At 49.0% G+C, this 21,732-nt stretch overlaps 4 protein-coding genes and 1 non-coding gene across 7 annotated transcripts; 4 read left to right on the forward strand and 1 right to left on the reverse strand.

Moving 5' to 3' along the window:
• Positions 1-810: 810 nt before the first annotated feature.
• On the forward strand, positions 811-7,733 carry gnsb (glucosamine (N-acetyl)-6-sulfatase (Sanfilippo disease IIID), b). Of its 3 annotated transcripts, none has more exons than XM_086053342.1 (13): positions 815-1,166; positions 1,945-2,004; positions 2,082-2,327; positions 2,841-2,906; positions 3,007-3,105; positions 3,176-3,343; positions 3,429-3,511; positions 4,141-4,259; positions 4,382-4,485; positions 5,192-5,293; positions 5,363-5,473; positions 5,728-5,838; positions 6,665-7,733. In XM_086053342.1, the coding sequence occupies exons 1-13, from the start codon at positions 1,029-1,031 to the stop codon at positions 6,815-6,817; spliced, it is 1,560 nt and encodes a 519-aa protein (XP_085909468.1). In that variant the 5' UTR covers positions 815-1,028; the 3' UTR covers positions 6,818-7,733. The 3 variants fall into 3 exon arrangements, with proteins under 3 accessions (XP_085909471.1, XP_085909468.1, XP_085909470.1); XM_086053344.1 differs by having other exon boundaries at positions 818-1,166; positions 2,082-2,285; XM_086053345.1 differs by lacking the exon at positions 5,728-5,838 and having other exon boundaries at positions 811-1,166.
• Positions 7,734-8,159: 426 nt separating this feature from the next.
• On the reverse strand, positions 8,160-9,799 carry mrps24 (mitochondrial ribosomal protein S24). Its single transcript, XM_086053347.1, has 4 exons — positions 9,579-9,799; positions 9,361-9,426; positions 9,173-9,284; positions 8,160-8,584 (listed from the first exon to the last, which is right to left on the reverse strand). The coding sequence occupies exons 1-4, from the start codon at positions 9,618-9,620 to the stop codon at positions 8,301-8,303; spliced, it is 504 nt and encodes a 167-aa protein (XP_085909473.1). The 5' UTR covers positions 9,621-9,799; the 3' UTR covers positions 8,160-8,300.
• Positions 9,800-9,900: 101 nt separating this feature from the next.
• nudcd3 (NudC domain containing 3) lies at positions 9,901-13,485 on the forward strand. The gene is made up of 6 exons (XM_086053346.1): positions 9,901-10,440; positions 11,011-11,264; positions 11,656-11,791; positions 11,857-12,000; positions 12,153-12,341; positions 13,106-13,485. The coding sequence occupies exons 1-6, from the start codon at positions 10,243-10,245 to the stop codon at positions 13,214-13,216; spliced, it is 1,032 nt and encodes a 343-aa protein (XP_085909472.1). The 5' UTR covers positions 9,901-10,242; the 3' UTR covers positions 13,217-13,485.
• Positions 13,486-13,689: 204 nt separating this feature from the next.
• Positions 13,690-13,762, forward strand: trnak-cuu (transfer RNA lysine (anticodon CUU)). Its single transcript has one exon. It is a non-coding gene; the product is annotated as a tRNA-Lys (tRNA).
• A 391-nt stretch (positions 13,763-14,153) lies between these two features.
• On the forward strand, positions 14,154-21,611 carry LOC147135923 (calcium/calmodulin-dependent protein kinase type II subunit beta-like). The gene is made up of 7 exons (XM_086053569.1): positions 14,154-14,199; positions 15,158-15,302; positions 15,379-15,535; positions 17,239-17,287; positions 17,566-17,641; positions 18,007-18,101; positions 19,384-21,611. The coding sequence occupies exons 3-7, from the start codon at positions 15,452-15,454 to the stop codon at positions 19,617-19,619; spliced, it is 540 nt and encodes a 179-aa protein (XP_085909695.1). The 5' UTR covers positions 14,154-14,199; positions 15,158-15,302; positions 15,379-15,451; the 3' UTR covers positions 19,620-21,611.
• Positions 21,612-21,732: the final 121 nt, after the last annotated feature.

The following is a 21,732-nucleotide window of genomic DNA, read 5'->3' on the forward strand; positions in this document are numbered from 1 at the left end:
TCACTTGTCCTCATTAGGGTGACTGTTCGCCATCTAATATGAGTGTACAAATGAAGTGGCTCTAAACAACCACCGTTCAAATGTCAGTTTCTTGTGATGTCAAAAGAAAAGGAGACCGAGAAAAAACATTTTGAAACTTTCTCCAGCAATAATGTGACCTTTGACCTGTTCAACTCGACTACAAAACAAAACTCTTTTTGAGAGAGGAAGTAAGACTAAACTCAAATCATGCGATCGCGTGGGTGTGCAATCGCCTCCTTCTACCGAGGATGTGTTCACAATTAATGAAATGGTTTACTGAGTGTCTGTGTGTATGATGATGATTAGCCGTTTGACGATTAATCCACAACTTATCGTTTATCAAATTAATTGATTATTTTTGATAACTGATTCATTGTTTAGCGACCTTGCTCATTTTAAGATGGTCCAAATCCTCGTAATTTCAGCCTCTCAACAGTAAATTTTCTCCGAAATGTTGTTGGCCTTTAGGAAAGCAGACTGATTGTTTTTGGTTTCAAAATAAGACATTTGAAAACAAGTGCTTTTAGTAAGGAAAACAAAAATCTGCAGTTTGGATGATTTCTTGACGGATGTTGCCTTTGGAGTAAAGGGGTGCAAATTGAAACGTGTTTTTTTTTTTCCAAGCCCGATTCGTCTTGAAATTCTTCGTCACGTCACTGGCAGGTTTGGATATTTGTTTTATGTCCGAAATACGACATTTGTGCGCTCCGACGCCACGGGGTATATAAAGCGTTGTTTATTGCTCGTAAAAAGTGTTTTTCAGCTGAGTGGCGTGAAGTTTTGGTTGAAAGTCCACTTAGGACACGCTGTTCCTCACGCCCACTGGCGCCCACGTGACCAGCGGCACTTCCTCAAACCGCAGCAAGTAAGCACGCGCCTGCCTGCCTGCCTGCCTGCACGTAGGTCATCTTTTCCTTGCAACTTGTCGCGCTGTCTTGGATGCTGCCGCTGCCGCTGCCGCTGCCGCTGCCGCTTTTGTCTCGGTTTCGTCCGTTTTTGCTGCGGTGATGCTCGCGGGACACTTGCGCGTGCTCGCGCTGGCCGCCCTGCTCACCTGCGGCGCGAGGCGCGCGCTCGGCGGGGGGCTCAGCAGCAACATCCTCCTCATCGTCACCGACGACCAGGACCAACATCTGGGGGGCATGGTGAGTGACGACACGACACGACACGACACGACACGACACGACACGACAGACAGGCGCTCACGGGACCTTTGCACCCCCTCGCGGCCCCCTGCTCACTATTTGCTTGCTGGACTTTTCTCAACTTCCCAGTTGATTTCTTGATTTCTTGGTTTGGTTGCTGGTTTGGATCAATTTTACCGCCTCCGCTGCTTGTTTATAATCCCCGTCCAAAAAAGGTGTTGTTGTCTTTCTCACCATGCTATTGTTCACCTTGTCTCCCAATTTTGTGACTTGCCCCGCTGCTTAAAGTGGAAGTCAACCCAAAGACATCTTTTTTCCAAGAATATGTTCCCAGCAGGCCCACGAGTTGAAACGGGGCATTCGGATCAATACTGCCTTTGCGGACCAAGTGTTAATCCGCTCGTTTCTCGCCATCTCTGGGGGCGGCCATTTTGTCACTTCTGTTGACTGAAAATGACATCACGACTGCTCACAAGGACCAATCACGGCTCAGCTTCAGAAAACGGCTCAGCCGCGATGGGTCGTTACCTGTCGATCGACTTCCGTTATTTGTTCAGCCGTGTCCCGCTCTGCACTTTTCGTACCAATTGAAATTGAGCTCGTTCGCCGAGGTCCCGTGCGTATGTCGAGTGAATCTGACGTAAGACGGCAGAATTTCCCCCAGCGTTTCTTTTCCACTCTCAGTGAAGGTTTTTGCAATCGTCTTGTTGATTTGAGAAGCTCACGCCTTGACGTTGCTGATTGCATTTTGCCTCGCCTTGGACTTCCTGTTTCCCAGACACCAATGAAGAAGACCAAATCTCTGATCGGAGACGCCGGCGCCACCTTCGTCAACTCGGTGAGTCGTCCGTGCGACTCCTCGGCTCGTCCGACCGGCGGGGGCGCGAGCGACCTCCTTCTTGCTCTCCCCCTCAGTTCACGGTGACGCCCCTGTGCTGCCCGAGCCGCTGCAGCATCCTGACCGGTCGCTACCCTCACAATCACCTGGTGAGGAACAACTCGCTGGCCGGGAACTGCTCCGGCGCCGCCTGGCGGAGCCGAGGCGAGTCGGAAGCCTTCCCCGTTTTCCTCAGCAAGAGCGGCTACCAGACCTTCTTTGCCGGGAAGTACCTCAACCAGGTGGCCGTATTCAGAAGTGAAACGATTCCACACGACTGGCGCGTACACACTCACGTGATCGCACAAACGCAGTACACAACCACTCTCCCTTTCCGCTACTTTGGCGCAGCTGCAGATTGGGACGTGGTGGCACCTTGATAGCTTGCTTGAGCCAAAGAGTGGATTTTCGCCCATTTTGTGTTTTTTTTTAACCAACTCTTTTTGAGAGTTTAGTCTGCGGTTCTTTTTTCCCCTGCCCCTACCCTTTTTTTTTTCCTCTTCTCATCTGCGATAGCCGGGCGCTGTGAAAAGTCCGCCGGTCATTGTTTTTTTTCCCGTCTCTTAGACGGCTTGTGTCTGTTGCCTTTGGTTGCGAATGCAAAATGCACAACGCCGACCAAACTATTGCGATTCAAAAATCGCAGGGGCCGGCGCCCACGCTAAGCTGACACTTAGCATAGAGTTGAAGTGCACGTTGAACTGCCGTGCGGACGCGCGGCGGACGGAAGAGCCAACTCGTGAACGCGGGACCTTCAGGCGGGATGTCCACTTGACGCTTGTTCTGTTTGTCAACAGTATGGCAAGAAAGAGGCGGGCGGCGTTGGCCATGTTCCGCCGGGCTGGGACCAGTGGCACGCGCTGGTGAGCGCCGCGCACACGCGCACGTCGCTTTCGCCGCCTTCGCCGCCTTCGCCGCCGCGCACATCCATGTAAACGTGAGCGTGGTTGCGTGCGTCCCCAGGTGGGCAACTCTCGCTACTACAACTACACCCTGTCCAGAAACGGGGCCGAGGAGCAGCACGGCGACGACTACGCGGGCGACTACCTCACCGACCTCATCGTAAGTCCGTCTACGGCGCCTCGCGGGGCGGGGCCTCCGCCAACCGTGCCGTGGGCTTTCCCGCCCGCAGGCCAACCGCTCTCTTCAGTTCCTGGACAACCGCAGCCCTCAGCGTCCGTTCTTCCTGATGCTGGCGCCGCCCGCGCCCCACTCGCCCTGGACCGCCGCCCCGCAGTACCGCCGGCGCTTCGCCGACGTCAAAGCGCCCAGGGACGGAAGCTTCGACAAGGCGGCCAAGGTGAGGCCCGGCTCGGGCCGCGCCGCCGGGGGCGGGGGCGGCGTCCCGCGCCCACTCCAAATAATCGGCGTTGCCTGCTTGGCAGGACAAGCACTGGCTGCTGCGCCAGCCCGCCAACCCCATGCCCAACAGCTCGCTCGCCTTCCTGGATGACGCCTACCGCAGGAGGTGCCACGGCAACACCGCCACCGTCACCATTAGCATTCTGACGAGTCCGGGCGCCGTTACGGCGGCGACGATGACTCCGATCGCAACGAGGACGACGACGTATATGGTGGCGATCACGATGACGACGCTTACGACGAGGCTGGCGACATCGTGACGACACCGGTGACGGTTGCGATGACGATTATGTCCATGACGACGATGGCGATGATGAAGACCATTTTGTCGACTATGACAATGAAGATAAGACGATAAATGACAATTACCACAGTGATGGCAACGTTGATGATGACCGTGACGACGAGAATGACCGCGACGTTGTTTATGAGATGACAATGAGGAAACGATGACTATGCCGATGACAAGTATGACGATTCTCAAATTTAGGACAACAATGACGAGCACGCTGACAGTTGCAATGATGACGATGCCATTGAGGAAACTGAATATGATGACGACGACGGAGAATATGACATTTACAATGACCGCCGTGAGTTGACCGTGACGATTATGAAGACGGCGACGATAACAATTCTGACGATCGTGACAAGGCCGATGAATATACAATGAGGATTATGACAAAAAGCATGATGGCGCCGTTGATGACCTCGGCCACGCGACCCCGCCCCCAGGTGGCAGACGCTGCTGTCGGTGGACGACCTGGTGGAGACGCTGGTGAGGAAGCTGGAGGAGATGAAGGAGCTCAACAACACGTACGTCTTTTTCACCTCAGACAACGGCTACCACACAGGTCAGCGGAACGCGCACGCACGCACGCAACCTCCAACTCGTGCAGTCCCTGAACTCACCAGCAGGTTCCCAACGCGGTGGCGGTGTGATTTTTATTTATTCAAATGTTTTTTTTGCCCACAGGTCAGTTCTCGCTGCCGATCGACAAGCGTCAGTTGTACGAGTTTGACATCCGCACGCCGCTGCTGGTCCGCGGCCCCGGCGTGAAGGCCAACGTCACGCTGAAGGTCACAAAAGAAGCACGAACACGCTCGTTCTTTGCGCTTTTGATTGGCAGTCGAAAAAAACCCCCAAATGAATGAAAAAGTGACTGGTTATTTTGTTGCGCAATCTTTGCGCACTCCCTCTTATCGCTGCAGATGCGGCTGTGTTCAGAATGAACCGGTCACACTCGGGTTAACCTTTGTTCAAGTTCAGATGTTCTAGTAGGCTTTTCCCGACATGTTTTTGCTTTCTGGCAGGAGCCCGAGAGCTTTGTGCTCACACTGAGTGACTGACTGCTATCTGGAACGGCTCCTTCAGTCCCGGCCTGACTGATTTCATAATTTGGTCGTTTGAAATTGCCATAACTGATTAATCAGCCAATTAATAAAAAAAAAGAAGAAAATCCCCTTTTTTAACGTTGACAACAATACATACATTACAGTACTTTGTAAAGTTTAAAAAAAAAAAAAAAAACAGGGAAAACCTCAACAAAGAATCAGTTGATTTTTGCCAGTTTAAAAGGAGCTAGTATGAGCCAATTTTGTATTTTTGATTCAAGCCTCAAATTGAATTCAGATTTTTTTTATCTCGCGAAAGATGAGAATAGCAACTTCCAAAATGTCACCTGTCACGTTTTTTAAACATTTTCGATAGCCAATCGAAAACGGAAAGAAGCAATCTGCGCGGTGGATGTTGCGGCCAACGTTTGTCCTTCTTGTTGTCATTCAGGCTCCCGTGCTGAACATCGACCTCGCGCCGACCATCCTGGACATCGCCGGCATCAACGAGTCGGCCGCCAACGCGGACGGCCAATCCTTTCTGCCGCTGATGGTCGGCGGACGACACGGGCGTCCTAAAACGTCAACGTGAGCTAATTAACGCGCTCTTCTTGTGCATCAGGCGCCGTCGTTGCGCAACGGCTCGGCGCGGCCCTTCTTCCTGGTGGAGCACACGGGGGAGGGGCTGTCCGGCGGAGACCCCACCTGCCCCAACAAGGGCCCCGGCCTGGCGGTGAGTAGACTGACCGGCGCGTGTCGGCCGGGCCCAGGGTGACCGTGCTCATTTCTGTTAGCCTGACTATGCTGTTTCGCATTGTATGTTAGCATTAGGCTAGTGGTCAGGATGAAGTGATACAGTTTGGTTGAACATTTGGTTGTTGGTTTTTTTGCATACGTACAATGTTGACTCGAATTTGTTATTTTGCGTTTTGAGAGCGGGCGAGCGCGTCGTTTGAATTTTCTCGCTGCGTTGCTGTGTTTGCCCAGCAATGTTTCCCCGACTGCGTGTGCGAGGACTCCTTCAACAACACGTACGCCTGCGTCCGGACGCTGGACGGACGCGACGACATGCAATACTGCGAGTTCGCCGACAGCGAGGTAAACGCACGCAAGTTGCTTCCGCACGACTGGGCAGACGTATGGTGACGCATTAGAATTGCCTACACGTGCCACAAAAAAAAGGTGGCTAAGCGCTACTTTTGTGTAACTGCAACTCTTCAACCTACTTCATCATAGTTCCTTGGCGCCAAGATGCCACAAAATGGCAGAAAACCACTACTTTTGTCTCAACGAATGCTCCTCAGCTCACTTCAACGTGGTTCCGCCCATGGCATCGGGATGCCACAAAATTGCGGCAAAGCGCTACTTTTGTTCAAATGAGACGCCCCAAATCACTTCAGCCTAGCTCCTTGCACCGACAGTCAAAAGATGGCAGCAAAGCACTACTTTTGTCCAAAAGAAGCTCTTCAACTCCCTTTACCGTAGTTCTTTCGCAGCAGCAAACCACCGCTTGTGTGTAATGCGCCTCAACTCACTCCAACATAGTTCCCCATCGTCAGAATGATACCAAAGCGTTACCTTTTCCTAAAAGAAGCCCTTCAACTCAAGTCTCCAACGTTAATGTGCGCCAGGCTACCGCGGAAATGGCAGCAAAAGACTAGTTTGGTTAAAAGGCAGCTCCTCGACTCGCTGCAGCATAGTCCCTTGGCGCTCGGACGCCACAAAATGGCAGCAAAGCACTACTTTTGTTTCGATGAAACTCCTTAAATAACTCCAATGTAGTTCCTCGGCACCGAGATGCTTTTACGGTGCTGATGGTCGCACCCCACTTTGGATTCTTCACTAGCTGAAAATGGACAAAATCTCTGCCAGCAGGGAGTGATCCAAGCATGTCCCCGCCTCCTTTTTTGTGCCCCGCCCCCAGTCATTTGTGGAGGTGTACAACCTGCGCTCGGACCCCCACCAGCTGGAGAACATCGTGAAGAAGGTGGACCCGGCCGTGCTGCAGACCATGAACCAGCGGCTCATCAAGCTGCAGTCCTGCCAGGGCGCCGGATGCCGCGCCCTCTCCACCTGAGGGCCGCCCACAAGTCGTCTCGTCGCGCTTTCGCTCCGACGTCAACGCCGTTGGTGAGACGCCTCTTCTCTTCTTTTTTTCTTTTTTACTTGAAAAGCAGCGGAACCAAAGCCGCCATTTTGATTAGCGTCAGTCATGAGGACCTACTTCCTGCGTCTAAGTACGCGCGCCGCTTCCTGTTTTGTCGAGCCTTGTTCCCCATGTCAATCTCTCCTTTTCATTTTTTTCTTTTTTGTGATGAATTTGAATTTTGCTGTCACTCCCGCTATTAAAAAATTGCACAATTAACCCCCCCACAGAAAAAAAAAAGTTGATGGATGCCACAAGATGGCGGCAAAGTACAACTCGGCTCTAGCCGGACTAAATGAAGCTCCTCTTCTCATTTCAACATAGTTGCTTGGTGCCAGATGGCACCCCAAGCAATATTTTTACGGGACATGGCTTCGTCTTCAGCACAAAAAAGGGAAAGAGCGGAGTTTTTCATGGGTTAGGTTCGCTCAGAAAATCCACAAATTTGCCCATGACCATAATCGTGACCGCGCGGGGGCTTTCGGTACGTACATGTGAAAATGAAGCTCGCAACGACTAAGCGCGACTTGTTTTGTTCACTTTTTCAAATGAGGAAGCCCACTATGAAAGTTGAACTCTGGAAATCGCTTGAATTCCGTTGAAGCCTGTTGACTGTCGTGCAAAACGAAATTTGCAAGTTTTTTTTTTTTCCCAAATGATTCCCTCATCTCCGGGCCACGGTCACTTTTTAAAAATCACACTTTCCACCAAATATTTCCAAAGCGATGAAACGGCCACCTTTTAAATTGTTTTGCCGTTATGTGTTGCAACTGTTTGCACTGCCGACGCCTTCGCTGTGAATGTTTGCACTGTGACAAATGGAAATAAATCAAAAGTAGCTTTCTCATCTTTTTGGGATGATGTTTTTCTTCCATCATTTTCTGTTGGGCTCAAGTAAACTTCCCATTGCAATCGACCAGGAATTTACAAAAATGACGCTCGTCTTTTCATGGCAAACATCTTTTGGTTTCATCCTGACTAAAGCAAACGGATTTCATCCAAGCACAGTCTCTACGTTTGGTATATCGACAAGGTACGTCTCGCGATGGGTAGTAGAAAGTCTGTTGTGAGAATAGATCAGCCAAAGGCAAACGATATTTCCCTCGCGGGGATTCTTTTGACTTATTTTCTCCTCTTTTTGCTCTGAAACGAGTGTTTTGGGCGAAACCGACCCATCATTGACTGCTGATTACAAGAGAGCGGGAGAAGGTAGAAGTAAAGTTGTTTTGGCGGGGAGGGGAGCGATCGTCACAAAGAAAACAAAATCAGCAAGTGAGCACAGCACCACTTCCTTTTATTTTCCGAGTAGGCCAACGCAAACAACCTCGTGAGTGTCCCTGGCTGCTGGGACCGCGGTAAGAGAAAGCGCTGGGCCGCCGCGACAGGAAACGGGAAATTGAAGGCGAATGGGCCGTCACAGATATTTGTACACTTGCTTCTCCTGCAGCGTCTGCACGTCCAGCTTGACGGGACATTTGTAGAAGTGCGACAGCAGCGACTCGGCGTATCCGATCAGGAAGTAGAACTTGTGCGGCGGCATCTTCTGCAGCATGAGGGCGCACACCGTCAGCACGTTGGCGCGCCGCTTGATCACCAGCTCGTCGGCCAGGCAGCCGTGGAAGGTGCCGAACATCAAGCGGCGGATGAAGGCGTCCTCCACGGCGCGCTCCGCCGCGCCATCTTCGCCTTTTAGATTACCTGGCAGGGACGCGGACAGACAACTTTCACATTTTGAAAAACTTCAAATCATACATGGTAGTAATATTACAACACAAACAAATAGTTATATGATAAAGTTGCCATATTATGGGAACAACAACACCTCAAGGTTTACAGAAATACAGTTGAAATATTCAGGCGGGAAAAAATGAAATGAAATGAAAAGTTTCAACGGAAACAGGTTTCAAACAATATTAAATGCAAATGTATATTCAGAGTGTACTTGGGCAGGGATTTCTTTGTGTACCACTAGAGGGAGCCTGACCTGAAGGTTGTGAAAAAAAGGGTCATTTGTTACAAATTTACACATAAAACAAAACATAACTTTCATATCTTGACAAAAATCATTATGGACTTGTCAATGGATTCGCTTTTTTATTTTCCCAAACCAGAGAGAAGTCACATAACGTTGGTAGTGAACTCCCCCCCCCTTTGTATAACAAGTGCCACACATTCCTGTGGACACTCTGGACGGGTTATATCGATTTTTTCCTTTATTTGCTAGATAGAAAATCTGCATTCCGGAATAAATTGCGGCCTTGGCGGAGGTCATGGTTCAAGACTCACTGGTGTGCTGCGACAGCCATCCTTTGTGGTGGCCGATGTGGTGAGGTTTCAGGGCCTGTTCGTAGGTCACGGGACGGTCGCCTTTCCCCACTCGGATGCGAGCGGCTCGGTTCTGCCCAGCAAAAGAACAACGAACGCTCATCGTTGTTACTTGGGCAAAGGGGGCGTGACGTCACAGCTGCCCTTACCTTGCAGCAAACTGCAGTGACGTGAAGAGCTCTGCTTCCGGGCGGGCCTGACCTGCTCACTGTAGCCTGCACACAAAACAGATTATTTCATTATGAGCAGGGTTATAACATTCCTGGAATATTTGCCATTTTTCGCCTTCAATTTTGTTAGCCACAAGATGTTTCCATACAAAAAAAAGTTGAATGTTACCCGAAATTCGTTTAAATCGCCTACTCACCAGGAACCTCCAGCATCCTATGCTGCTCAAGGGCGCCGCCATCTTGCTTTCACCGTTTACGATACTAACGCAATTTACATTCACCTCGTCCTTATTGCGGTCCCCCGTGATGATACATCATTAAAAACACAATTTTAAAAATAATTACAAATTTGAATTGAACAAAGTAAGTAATATAGAATTTGATTTATAATTATAATATTGTAATTAAAGGTAGAACTTTATACAGAACTATTTATCTTTTCTCTCGTTCCCGGTCCTTAACGGATGACTATAGATGAAGGAACCGGATGTAGACACATTATAGTATTTTACATAGTTTTAAAGCTGGGTAAACACCCGCTGTCCACCTATTATTATAGCACATTGTAGTGGTATGTACATTGTAATTACTTGTTTTAATTGCTTTACTATGTCCGCTTGGTTTGTTCCCGTTACACTCAACGTATAGACAACTTATTTTGAAGGTGTTCAGCCGGAAACGTGACATTGTTCTGGAAGGAACCACCGCACAGGCGCTGAAGAAATGGAGCGCAGCTGGCGTAAACATTGATCGTTTTCCTCCAAAGGTCCACTGCTTCTTCTCCTCCTCTTTTTGTGCACGCTGACGGCGTGTTAAGCCACTTTGGAACAGCGTTGAAGGAGCAACGCGGAAAGCATCGCCATGTCGTCGCCGCTCGAGATGACGGAAATGTACGACAACGCGCTGCTCGGCATCCTGCAGCACGTCGGCAACATTCAGGACTTTCTGCAAGTCTACTTTGGCTTTTTGTACCGCAAGACCGACTTTTATCGACTCCTCTCCGGTCCCGGCGACAAAATGGGCTTCCCGCCAGGTGTAGCCGAGAAGATGGTCCTGAAGGTGCGCTCACTTTTCGACCTAACAAAAGCATTGACATGCATTCAACTTGTTTTGGAGCTTTGAAATTGGTTCATCTTTGTCATGCGGTCGACATGTTGTCACAAATGAAACATTTCTGGCAAGGTTTGACTACTGTAAGTCCGTTCAACTGAACTTTATTGACAAAGTGACCATATACAACTTGAGTTGTATTTGAGTGAGTCAACCCTAACGAAAAAAAAACATTCATAACTAATATCCTAACTTAATTTCGTAAATTGGTTTCACTGCGACGTTTTGTCATTTTTGACGTTTTTACACCAGCAATACAAGTTAGCTTTGTTTACCTTAGCGGTAATTTAAATAAAAGCCTATCAAAAATGGCTTCTTTACAAAAATGATGACGTTGAAAAAACTGTTTATATTATGCTTGTAGTTGCACTTTACATTCATAAATTGGTTCCATTTTGTCTAAAGGTTTTTGACATTTAAGCAGCATTCTTAGCTAGTTTTAACTTCCTCCATTGATGGTAACTTTATTGACAAAGTATACACAATGTAACAAGTTTAATCTGCCCTTAACCTGTGCAGACGTTCAAGATATTTGAGAAGTTTTCCGCGGATTTCCACGAGCCGCAGAAGCGACGGGACGAGGCTGCGATGGCGGCGGTTCCTGTGGCGGCCCAGGAGCTGGAGGTCACGTCGGAGGCCACGGAGGTGGCGAGCGCTTCGTTGTACTCGGATCTTCCCGCGGAGTCGGAAACCTCTGCCAAACCTCAGGCTGATGGCAGGGACGCCTCCGTGGTTCAAGGCGACCAGGAAGCCGCGGCGTCCCACTCAGCAAAGTCAGTTTTTGCCTGTCAATCAAGGATGAATTGAAAGAAAAATGACAAAAGGAGAGAGGACTTTAGTTGGAGTTGTCATGTGTCCCCGAATGACTGTATTTGGGCTTGTGAGGTATCCCAATGTCTCTGAATGCAGCATGTCTTGAGGTGGGGTTGTGGCATTTCCTAGTGTCCCTGAACACAGCATCTGTTGGTCCCCATGATGATTATGTGTCTTTATTTAGAGATGTGATGTACCTTCTTGGTTGGGACGTCACGTTCCCCAGTGTCCCCGAATGCAGCGCGTTGGTCCACTCGACTGGACCGTGTGACTAAATTGGAGTTGTGATGTTTCGCATTGTCTCTGAAGGCAGCGTGGATTTGACGCTCGGCGGGTTTTTTTTTGTTTCAGGCCAAAGCCGAATGTGTCAGCGTTGGACTCGGACAGCTACAACGGCGCCGTGCGGGACAAGTACCAGTGGTCTCAGGACTACAACGACGTGGAGGTGCGCGTCGTTGTGCCCAAGGATGTGGTCAAGGGCAAGCAGGTGAGCGCGACGGCAACGGCGGCCACAAGGGCGGCGATGTCACGTGCGTGCGTGCGTGTCCCCAGGTGAGCGTGAGCCTGCACAGCGGCGGCATGCGCGTTTGCGTCCGCGCGGGGCCCGAAGAGCGGACGCTGGTGGAGGGCAAATTCTCGCACAAGATCAACACGGAGGATTCCCTGTGGAGCCTCGAACCGGGAAAATGCGTTGTGGTAACGGACCACTTTGTACCTTCTTGACATACCGTGCAACTTGTCACCTGGCCAGCAGCACTCTGGGCTGGCTCCAGATTCTCCCCCGTTCTTCTTTTCCCCCTCACGCCCTTTGTGGACGTTTGTCTGCCCCCTTGCGCTCCGGCGTCCAGCTGTCGTTGAACAAGTCGTCGGAGGTGTGGTGGAAGTGCGTCCTGGAGGGCGAGGAGGAGATCGATGTGGACAAGCTGAACCGCGAGCGCTCCATGGCCAGCGTGGACGAGGAGGAGCACGCCGTCCTGGACCGCCTCACCTTCGACTACCACCAGAAGCTGCAGGGGAAGCCGCAGAGCCACGAGATGGTCGGTGTGCGCAACAGTAACATTGGGCCGCGGGGGGGGGGGGGGTGCATCCTGAAAGGGGATCCCGCACTAAGCACTTTGCCACTCCATTCGGAACACCCAATCGTGACATCATTCGCTTTGTAAAGGGAGTTTTTTTTCACGATGGGATGCTATTGGATAGTGTTCGTAATCAAGTGGCTGCATGCTTTGCGCCAATTGGCCACAGGATGGCGCCATTTGACCACACCACCTTGTGGTGGCCAGTGCCTGTCTGCTTTTTGAAGACGTCTGTGTGCAAGTGTTAGTGTGGTTTTTGTGTGCGATTTTGTCTCTTTGTATGTGTGTGTCCGGTTATGTTATCACGTGTGTTTTTTTGTGTATGTGTCTGTTTTTATGTGTGATTGTGTGTGCAAGTTTCTGTGTGTTGTTTGTCCATGTGTGTGCTTCTCTTTGTGGTCTCTGTTTGTATGTCCCGATTGTGTTGTGTGTGTTTTGTTTGTGTACGATTGTTTTTTGTATTTGTGGTTGTGTTTGTGTTGTGACCTTAGTGCCACTGCATGTGCGTGCGTGTGCTTCCTCTTTGTGCGTGCAAGTGTGTTTTTTGTGCATGTGTCTGTCCATTGGTTGTTGTCTGGTTGTGCCTGTGCGCGATTGTTTATTGGCCGTTTGTGCGCAGTGGCGCATGCGTTATTGCTCGTGCGTGCATATTGTTGTTGTTGTTGTTGTTGTTGTTGGTGTGTGCGCGTGTTTATACATGTTCGTGTACGTGTGTGTGTGCGCAGAAGGTGCACGAAATGCTGAAGAAGGGTTGGGAGGCGGAGGGCTCGCCGTTCAAGGGTCAGCAGTTTGACCCGTCCATGTTCGACATCCCGCCCAGCGCCGTGCAGTTCTGAGCCGTGGGCGCCGCCACACGCTGCGACTCGTGGCCGACTTCCGGTTTGTTGCTGACGTCATGAGGTGCCAATCAGTCCAAGCAAAAGGACAAAGGTGACACTGTCAACAAAATGGATGATGTCGTTCTTCTTGATGAGGACAAAAAAAAGTACCAATACAAATCAATGCACTGTCTAGCTCCGCCCCTTTAGGTACCCAAACACTGTGTCGGGTACCCTGACGGACAAAGCTCTTTTCTTTCTGAAATGAAATAAAATACAAACTGCAAGCGTTTGTCTATTGTCCTTATTGTATGTTCACACATGTTAGCCTCATCCAAGATCAAGAAATTGTCCACGTTGTGAATATGACTTTGTCTTGACGCCATCTGGCGCCCGTTCAGTTGTTTTGTCAGAATGGCGACCACTCACCCATTTTTGAGGACCCGGAGGTGTTTGAGATACAAAGCCCAACGAACGTGTGAGTATATCAAGCCCGGCTAGCTCAGTCGGTAGAGCATGAGACTCTTAATCTCAGGGTCGTGGGTTCGAGCCCCACGTTGGGCGACGTCCTTTTGCTCTAATTTTGGAAAACTGTTTATTACTTGAATATAGTTGTACTTTACTTATCGTACAATTAATTGATCAACAAACGAATGAATGAAACGAATGAAAGAAATGAGTAAATACATGTGAAATATCACTTTTAATGAAGTGAATTGAAATTACCCACCCATTTGATCAAATACACAAATGTCATTGTAATTGTTGATCACACAAATTATTTTTATCCTACGTTGACAGGAAGTCATGAAACCACTGATTGAATCCGAGAAAGGACTCGCCGTGAAGTTAGTTACTCGATGACTTTTCAAGGTGCGGGTCACCTTTTGCGCCCCCCAGAGGCCTGGTGCGCGCGTGAGCCTGCTCCTCTTGTGTGCTTTTAGTTGCGGCGCCGGTCAGCAGCGTGCCCGCCAGTGGCGTCGGCCAAGGTCCGGACGGAGGTTAGGCTGCGTGGCCGGCCGTCTTGCTCCCGGCCGGCCGTCCTTTGGTCTCCTCCTTCTCCTTCTTTCTCCGCCGCCGCCGCCGCGCTCGCCAAGGTAAACGGCCTGCGCCTTCGCCTCCGCCTCGAGCGGGCGACAAGTGGTGGTCGTCGACGTTAAAGTTGTGACGAATGGGAAAAAATCTTTTGGAGCCTTCAACTCACTCGCTCTCCCTTTGGCAAGCAAACTCTCTTCGGTCAAACTCGCACTCGCCTCAAAAACAACAAAAAACAAAACTCACTTTGGAAACAAATCGCTCTTCTTTTGCAGATGCACGCGGGCGCTTTCTTCTGCCGACAAAACCACTCATTGTTAGCAACCTCTCGCAGTCAGTGCGCTCACTTTTTTCGTGTGTTTTTGTAAACAAACGCCCCCCTCTGATCCTGTCGACAAGCTTTCTCTTTTTCAAACGACCACACATTTTCTCACGCTTTTGCCAAACACACTTGGCTTTTTGTAAACAAATGCACTTTTTAAATAAACGGACTGTGCTGACCCCGCCCCACTCTTTTTGGAAACAAACTCTATTCAAGGAAACTCCCACTTTGTCAACACAATCTTTTTTTCTGTCAACAAAACTGATAAACAAACTCACTTTACATAAACAATCCCCTTTTTGTGAGCAAACACTTGAACGCTCACGTTTTGTCAAGTCTTTTGAAGAAACTCACACTCCTTTTGTAAACAAAATCTCGTTGTAAACCAAGTTGTTAACCAAAGTCACTCTGCAGCAAAATCATTCTTTTGATGAACAAACGCTTGTTAAAAACAAAGTCACACAAATAAGCTTAAAAAAAAACAAACAGAAACCTCAAGTCTGTTTTTATTTTGGTCAGCAAAGTTCCTCGTTTAGGCAAACTCTATTTTTTTCTGACAAACAAAGTCATTTTTAAAGAAACCGACTTTTTTCCAAACAAAGTTCTCGTGAGGCAAGTCAACGGCGGCCGCTGTCATCTCATCTGGAGCGTAAAGTGCGCCGGCGGCACTATTTGGGATTATACGGCAAATGACTTCCCGCTGATCCTGGCGCTGATCTCACATCATGTGACGCCACGATCTTTCACGTGCGTGCTTGTGCGCCGCTTTCATGTGAGGGAGGAGATGAGGGGGAGAGATTCTCTTTTTTTTTTTTTGTAAGAGCGTCGCCGATGTGCGGGGATGGACACTCGGCGTGTGCGGCGGCCGAGCGAGTAGGGTGCAAACGGGGTGCGCCATGTGCACGCTCCCCGCTGAGGGTGTGTCCTTGTGCCTCTCGGCAGCAGCCAGGAGCCTCCTCAACAAGAAGGCCGACGGCAAGGTAGGACGGCGCACGCCTTCCGCAGGTGCGACGATTCATCGATTGTCAAACGATCATCGATGAGTCGTTTGAACTGAACTCTCCGGTCTGCGTTTTCCTCCGTGAAAGCAGACGGATTATTTCGGAGTTCTTTGAAAATTAGACATTTGCAAACACTCGTTTTTACTTTGGAAAACAGCCCTCAACGTTTTTGCCGATTTTCTGACAAACGTTACGGACCAAAACGGTAACTGATTCGTCGACATTTTGTGTGTGCGTTTTCTGCACTGTTTGTTTGAAATAATGTCCCGATTCATCAATGAATCAAAGAAGCAATCAACGGATTAATCAATGTGCGTGAGTGGAGGCTGGGCCATATGGCCTTAAAATGGGGAAAAAAATCGCAAAATTCAAATTGCATATTTTAATTGCAATTTGAACCTTTTGACTTCTAAGAAATAATCAAAACGATCCAAACAAATGGAATTATTTTTTCTCCCTATTTCTGGGCTTTGCTTTATTTCCCTCAAACCAAAAAGCTTTGAAATATTGATGTTTTTGCAATTTCTGCAGGAAATAATTGAAACCAATACTTGTCCCGATCCGATAACATCGGAAATTGGGACCGAAAAAAAAAAAATCTATTTTTTTTTTTTTTTCTCTGTCATGGGCGGCGCCTGTGTCCCCCAACTCCTTATGAACGCATTGCCGAGGTATTGGAACACAATTGTTACTCGATACTCAGGATGAAGTGACTCAACTTGGAATCGGGTGGCAAAGAAAATGTGAATTTCTAATTTCTCGCGTGCTTCTTTGAGGTGACACATTTCCCTGCGCCTGCCTTTCATTAACCTTCATCTTCTTCTTTTCTTCCCCCCCCCCCCCCCCCCCCCCGCCATCATGCCAAAAAGAGCCCCCACCCCCAGCCAACCTTTGGAGAGTGGTGCTAATCTCAGATTATTTGCGTCCAGATGATTAATCTGATGTTACATCATCAGTGGGTGCGTGCACGCACACGCGCGCGCGCGAATGCTCTGCTTTGCTGGAGTCTGTGTGAAAGTCACATGACTCAGTACGTGACCTGACTTGAAGTCACGTCCACACCATGCTAAAGAAGTATGTTGTTCTTTTTAAAGTGACAACGCCAACTAGTGGCCTGGCATTCACACTGCATGTTTTTCACTCTTTTTTGGTTTTGTGTTGCGTAGCCGACATGGGGTTGGTGGCTCTTGGGGGCCCTCTTGGGGTCAAACTTCTTTATTTTTTTTTCAATGTAACGTTGACCCTCGCAGCGGCAAGTAGCGGCACGAAGTACCCCCCTCTGAGCGTCTATCCCCCGTTTTGTCCGCCTATCACTCCAAACGGGCTTCTGTTAGGGTTTCCGTTAACCAACGTCGACCAACTTAAACTAACCAAACCAACCCCCCCCCCCCCCCCTCTATTTGCGTGTGTAATGTCAGGGCCCTTTTGAGCTCAAAACCCATGTGGAACAGTGGCCCAGCGACCCCACTGTGCAGTGCACATGCGTGTGTGTGTGCTTTTCAGAATGTGTGTGTGTGTGTGTGTGTGTTTTGGGGCCACTGCCCTTGAGTGTTTTGGGGTTCCAAATGGAGCCGCACGTCCTATTTTGTCAAGAATTGATTTTCACATTTGAGCGGCAGGTCGCCCTTGTGACGAGTCAGACTTTGCGCTCATTAGCATTAGCCGTTGTGCGTTGCTTGCAGGAATCGTCAGACAGCGGCAACACGACAATCGAGGATGAAGACGTGAAAGGTGAGAGATTGCTACGCTAACGCTACGGCTACATCAAAGACATGACATTTTTGTCAATTGAATTATGTGGATGTACGCCGCTGCCTTAGTTTCTGTGATATCATATCATCATTTCCTCTTGTTGTTTGCGTACGTCATATGTCAAGAAGCTGGCTAGTCGTCGTCGATTGCTAGCATGGTAAACGATTTGGATTAGCCCTCCCCAAACCCTTTTTTTTGTTGTTTTTTTCAAGGCCATAAACGGAAATGTTATCTTGTTCTTTCTTGTGTTTTTGCAGCACGCAAGCAGGAGATCATCAAGATGACGGAGCAGCTCATCGAAGCCGTCAACAACGGCGACTTTGAGGCCTACGCGTGAGTCGGGAGCTCGGTGGGCGGGGGGGGGGGCAGTTTAGGAGAGCGGCCTGGCGCTCCATTAGCAAAGAAGCATTAACGGGATTGACGTGCAAATGTATTTGTCCTCGGAAGATTAAAGGAGTAATTACAGGCCGGCTTTGTGAATGGACGCGGCATTCAAAGTCGCGCAAATCCCCACAAAGTCACGTCAAAATGTCAAACGTAAACATTTGTGAATGCATCAAAAGATGGAAACTGTTGATTATTTCCAGCGGCGCCCCGCTTGTTGTTTGAGATGACCTTATTAGAGAGCGCTTTGATTTGCGGCCACGTTGCCGCCGCTGCCGCTCGTCATCGTCCGGACCGCTTGTGTGCGTCCGCAGGAAGATTTGCGACCCTGGCCTGACGTCCTTCCAGCCCGACGGTCTCGGCAACCTGGTGGAGGGGATGGACTTCCACCGCTTCTACTTTGACAACCGTGAGAGGCAAACGCCGCGAGCGCAACCGCGCGCCTCGCCGCCGTCGCCGTCGCCGACCGACGCAACTCGGAATGAACGCGACGCAGCTGCCGTAGCAATCGGACGGCGCTTTGGCTTCGACAAACAGAGCAAACCAAACGCATCTCAGACTTGTAACATTCAAACTCAATGACAACGGCGGTCAAAAGTTGCAACGCGAAAATCGGCGCCGTCAAACACAACAACCGTAACAATCCCACACAATGATTATAGCAAGAGCCTAACAATGGCACATAACAATCATACGAATTCAATACAGCAACAATAATTCACAATTAAAAAACAAAACAAGAATCACAACCATCAAAAACAGTGATTGCAACAATCGTAGCAATGAAACAAAATCGTGCAAACCAATTGTAACATAACAAATAACACAAAAATCATAGCAATCGGGCACAATGATGAGGGCGGGGCAATTAATCCAATTACAATTCCGATTATTACACTCCACGATTACAAATTGGCATAATCGTTCAAAAACGATTATTAATACTCATTTATACCCGACAATTGAAATTTTTTTTTCTTGTTTTACACTTGATTTCTTTTCGGGGACCATTTATAAACAACTGAGTGTCCAAATGTTGACTGAACAATCAAGTACACTTGCCTAATGATGTCACACAAGGAGAAAGTCGGTGTTGCTCCTGGGCAGTTAGTAGCAAAACGGGCCAAGTTCAACACGAAGCCGAACTTTTGTTTGTTTACACAAATCATACTTTAATTTATACTGTACATTTGCAGCTTTTTTAAAAAAATGTCATAACTCATTTAATAAATTGTTTGGTCCAAAAGGAACTTACTTCAATTTTATTTGTCTTCTTGTTTTGTACCCCAAAAAAAAAAAAAGATCGTTTGAATAATCGTGATTTCAATTGTTACCAAAATAACCATGATGAATACGTTTTACATAATGGAGCAGCCCTAACAATGATTATAATCATTCGGGTCGTAGCCGTGAAGCGTGACGGCTAGACGGACCGGTCGCTCACATAAAGGACGGAATGCCCAGCTTCTGGCGTTCGACATCAAGAAAAACAATCGTTCCGTAACACGATCGCGACAATGAACCGGAGGGATCTCGTAAGAATAAAAACAGCGATCAGAACAACCGAACGTCGACAAACGTGAGGACCGAGCGCGACTGGCGCTAGCGACGTCCAGCGCGGCGACGCTAACGGCGGCGGTATCGTGACGATGGTGGCGGCTAGCATACCGATGGTGCGCGTCTGCCACCAGTGCTGTCCAAGAGCGCCAAGGCCGTCCACACCACCATCCTCAACCCGCACGTTCACATGATGGGCGAGGACGGCGCCTGCGTGGCCTACGTCCGCCTGACGCAGTTTGTGGACGCCGGCGGCCGCCCGCGCTCCGGCCAATCGGAGGAGACCAGAGTGTGGCGGCGCCGCGACGGACGCTGGCGCAACGTTCACTTCCACTGCTCCGGAGCGCACGCTGCGCCCCTGCGGCCCTGAGGTACCCCGCCCCGCTTGCGGGCCATTGCTTGACCGGCCTTGTGGCTTTTTTTGTGCAACGCTTTTATAATTCTGAAAACCGGCTGAACTTTTCCGATTTTTCTTTGTTCATTTCCGAAACAAATTATAAAGGGCCAAGTTCTGTCAAATCAGTTCAACGACCTTTCTGCAATTCACATCTTTATCATTAGAAGCACTAAGAGACCAAAGATTTGTGATTTTATTCATTGTGTTGTTTTTTCCAATTTAAATCAGCTAGTTATGTGAATTCTATTCTGCTTAGAGCGCCACCTGTTGCGGTGGCCTGACAGTGAGAGCGGCGAGCGGCGAGTGGCGGGGCCATGCGGGCCCACCCCTCCAAACCCGGCGGCGGGCGTCTCGCTCTCTCTCTCTCTCTCTCTCTCTCTCTCTCTGCCGCAGAGCGACAAGCCGGGCCGGTCCCTCCTCGCGTCCCCCTCTTGTCTGCACCTGCCCCCGTCCTCCCCCCTCGGACTTGTCGATGTTGAAGCCGCTCGCTAGCGCTCCTGTGCGAAGACGCCATATTGGATGCGGAAAAGTGGAGTGATCGGAGGGACTTGAATCGACTCTCCTCTGCAACCTTCTTTCGGGACTAGACGATTCTCCCAGGACGAGAACTTCTCTCTGGACTCCAACCTTCTCCCCGGTCTATAACCTTCTCTTGGAATGAGAAGTTTATCTCTGGCTCAAACCTTCTTTTGCGTATGGAATTTTCTCTCAGGAGGACTCCAACCTTCCCTTGGGACAAGAAACTTCATTTTGTACCAGAGTGTAATATGGGTAACTCGAATATTCTCCAAGGACTCGGACCTTTCCCTGGACTCGACGATTCCCTTGGGACTAGCGGCTTCTCGTGGCACGAGCACCTCACTCGAGATTGAAACCTTCTGTGTGCCCGAGAACCTTCTCTTCGGACTACAACTTTCTGTTGTGACAAGAACCTCCTCCATGGGGACCAGTACCTTCTGTCTGTACTACAGCCTTCATTTGGGACTAGGTCTTTCTCTTGAGATGACAACTTTCTCTATGGCGAAGAAACTTGTCTCGGGACTAGAATTTCTCCTGGGACCCGAACCTTCACTTGGGATGAAAATCGTCCGAGTGGACTACAACCTTCTGTGAGGACAAGTAACTCCTCTTTGGACAAAAACCTTCACTCGGGACTAGACCATTCACTTGGGACTCCAAAGTTCCCTTGAGATGAGAAAATTAGACTACACCTTCTCTTGGGATTCAAACCTTCTCTCGTCGTTTACTAGCTGTATATATTCTAAACGTGACTTTATTTATAATCATCCAATGAAAAGTGACATAGGAGTTCAGTCGACCGACTTGCATTAGTTGACGAGCAGGTTTTCCACATCCAATATGGCGGGCGCGCTGACATGCAGTCTAGCCACTATGGTGTTTCCTGTGCCCAGCATGGCTCCTCCTTCTGCACGGCTGCTGCGTGACGTCCTCCTCTCCTCGACCCGCCACATAACGTGTTTCCCTTTAAAATGTACTCGATGTGCTGCGTCTTTTTTTTTTCTCCCTGTAATTTAATTTCAACTATGATGAAACTTTTGTGGACAATATCAAAAGGGACCATTGTCAAACACACTGCACCGTTTGGGCATTTATCGTTTTCCTTCAATTATGTTTTTAAGATTGTAAGAAGATAGAATCAAAATCATGATTAAATTTCAATTCATTGAGAAACTCAATTAGAGAGTGCAGGTGGTCATAATGTTGTTGCATTTCCCCGCGTTCGCCTGAAGAGGACGCCCAAGTCCCACATATGCAAAATTGCCACGACACGACACGGGCACACGTTTATTATCCTCATTTATGAACTAAAGCAGCTCCAAGTATGCCACGTGTTTTTTTTTTACTCACGATGGAAGGGAAATATATGTAATAATATGACTTACATCAACCTGTGCTTTTCAATCAATAAAGTGCCCATACAGTGACGTCATCGGTCCGACCAGACTGACGCGTCGGCTCATTGTTCACGCCAAAAGTCAGCTGTCATTCAAGAAGGTCGAAGGTTTCGACAACCAGAAGATTCAAAACACAATAATCATCGGAACCGAATGATAACAAACATTCA

The sequence above is a fragment of the Filicampus tigris genome, chromosome 15 (assembly GCF_054856515.1).
Source record: "Filicampus tigris isolate MCC_2025a chromosome 15, RoL_Ftig_1.0, whole genome shotgun sequence".
Taxonomy (NCBI): domain Eukaryota; kingdom Metazoa; phylum Chordata; class Actinopteri; order Syngnathiformes; family Syngnathidae; genus Filicampus; species Filicampus tigris.